This window comes from Parus major, chromosome 10 (assembly GCF_001522545.3).
Source record: "Parus major isolate Abel chromosome 10, Parus_major1.1, whole genome shotgun sequence".
Lineage (NCBI taxonomy): Eukaryota > Metazoa > Chordata > Aves > Passeriformes > Paridae > Parus > Parus major.
This window is the reverse complement of record NC_031779.1, coordinates 1,618,142-1,619,826: the sequence shown is the minus strand read 5'-3', so window position 1 is coordinate 1,619,826 and position 1,685 is coordinate 1,618,142. Positions and strand designations below refer to the sequence as shown.

The 1,685-nt window shown below is 53.9% G+C and overlaps 1 protein-coding gene across 1 annotated transcript in view; it reads right to left on the bottom strand.

The window, feature by feature from the left end:
• Positions 1-1,479: 1,479 nt before the first annotated feature.
• Positions 1,480-1,685, bottom strand: part of LOC107209112 (zona pellucida sperm-binding protein 3-like) — a 3,770-nt gene continuing 3,564 nt past the window's right edge. The window contains exon 4 of the mRNA XM_033516998.1: positions 1,480-1,669. Within this exon, the coding sequence (XP_033372889.1) occupies positions 1,488-1,669 (182 nt within the window). The 3' untranslated portion in view covers positions 1,480-1,487. The remainder of the gene's footprint in view (positions 1,670-1,685) is intronic.

Genomic DNA, 1,685 nt, shown 5'->3' with positions numbered 1-1,685 from the left:
AACATTCCCAAACATTCCTGGCTCACCCCTGGAAGTCGATCAGGGTGTAGCAGGACAGGATGAGCTGTCACCACCATGTCCCACACCCCAAACATCCTCAAACATCCCCAAATGTCCCCCAAATGTCCCCCAAATGTCCCCCAAACATTCCCAAATGTCCCCAAACATTCCCAAATGTCCCCAAACATCCCCAAACATCCCCACACATTCCCAGCTCACCCATGGAAGTCAATGAGGGCATACCAGGGTGGGATGAGGTGTCAACACCGTGTCCCAGACCCCAAACTGACCCCAAACATCCCCAAACATCCCCAAACATTCCCAAACATTCCTGGCTCACCCCTGGAAGTCGATCAGGGTGTAGCAGGACAGGATGAGCTGTCACCACCATATCCCACACCCCAAACATCCTCAAACATCCCCAAATGTCCCCAAATGTCCCCCAAATGTCCCCCAAACATTCCCAAATGTCCCCAAACATTCCCAAACATTCCCAAATGTCCCCAAACATCCCCAAACATCCCCACACATTCCCGGCTCACCCATGGAAGTCAATGAGGGCATACCAGGGTGGGATGAGGTGTCAACACCGTGTCCCAGACCCCAAACTGACCCCAAACTTCCCCAAACGTCCCCAAACATCCCCAAACATTCCCAAACTGACCCCAAACATTCCCAAACATCCCCAAACATTCCCAAACATCCCCAAACATCCCTAAACATCCCCAAACATCCCCAAACTGACCCCAAACATCCCCAAACTGACCCCAAACATCCCCAAACATCCCCAAATGTCCCCAAACATCCCCAAACATTCCCAAACATCCCCAAACATCCCTAAACATCCCCAAACATCCCCAAACATTCCCGGCTCACCCGTGAAAGTCCATCAGGGCGTAGAGGGGAGGGATGAGCTGTCACCACCATGTCCCACACCCCAAACATTCCCAAACATCCCCAAACATCCCCAAACATCCCCAAACATCCCCAAACATCCCCAAACATCCCCAAACATCCCCAAACATTCCCAAACATTCCCAAACATCCCCAAACATTCCCAAACATCCCCAAACATCCCCAAACATCCCCAAACATCCCCAAACATCCCCAAACATCCCCAAACATCCCCAAACGTCCCCAAACATCCCCAAACATTCCCGGCTCACCCGTGAAAGTCCATCAGGGCGTAGAGGGGAGGGATGAGCTGTCACCAGCATGTCCCACACCCCAAACATCCCCAACATCCCCAAACATCCCCACACATCCCCAAACATCCCCAAACATCCCAAACATCCCAAACATCCCCAAACATCCCCAAACATCCCAAACATCCCAAACATCCCCAAACATTCCCACACATCCCCAAACATCCCCACACATCCCCAAACATCCCCAAACATCCCCACACATCCCCAAACATCCCCAAACATCCCCACACATCCCCAAACATCCCCAAACACCCCCAAACATCCCCAAACATTCCCAGCTCACCCGTGGAAGTCGATCAGGGCGTAGCGGGGCTCGCTGCCGGCACCGGGGCCCAGCGAGGCCACGCAGGAATCCACGAAGAGCCGGAGAGGGACGTGACCCCCGGAGCCGACCTCGGCCTGGATGCGCAGCACCTCCCCCAGGCGGAACGGAGAGAATTCCCGATCCGAGCTCCAGTCCTCTGGAAAATCCAATGG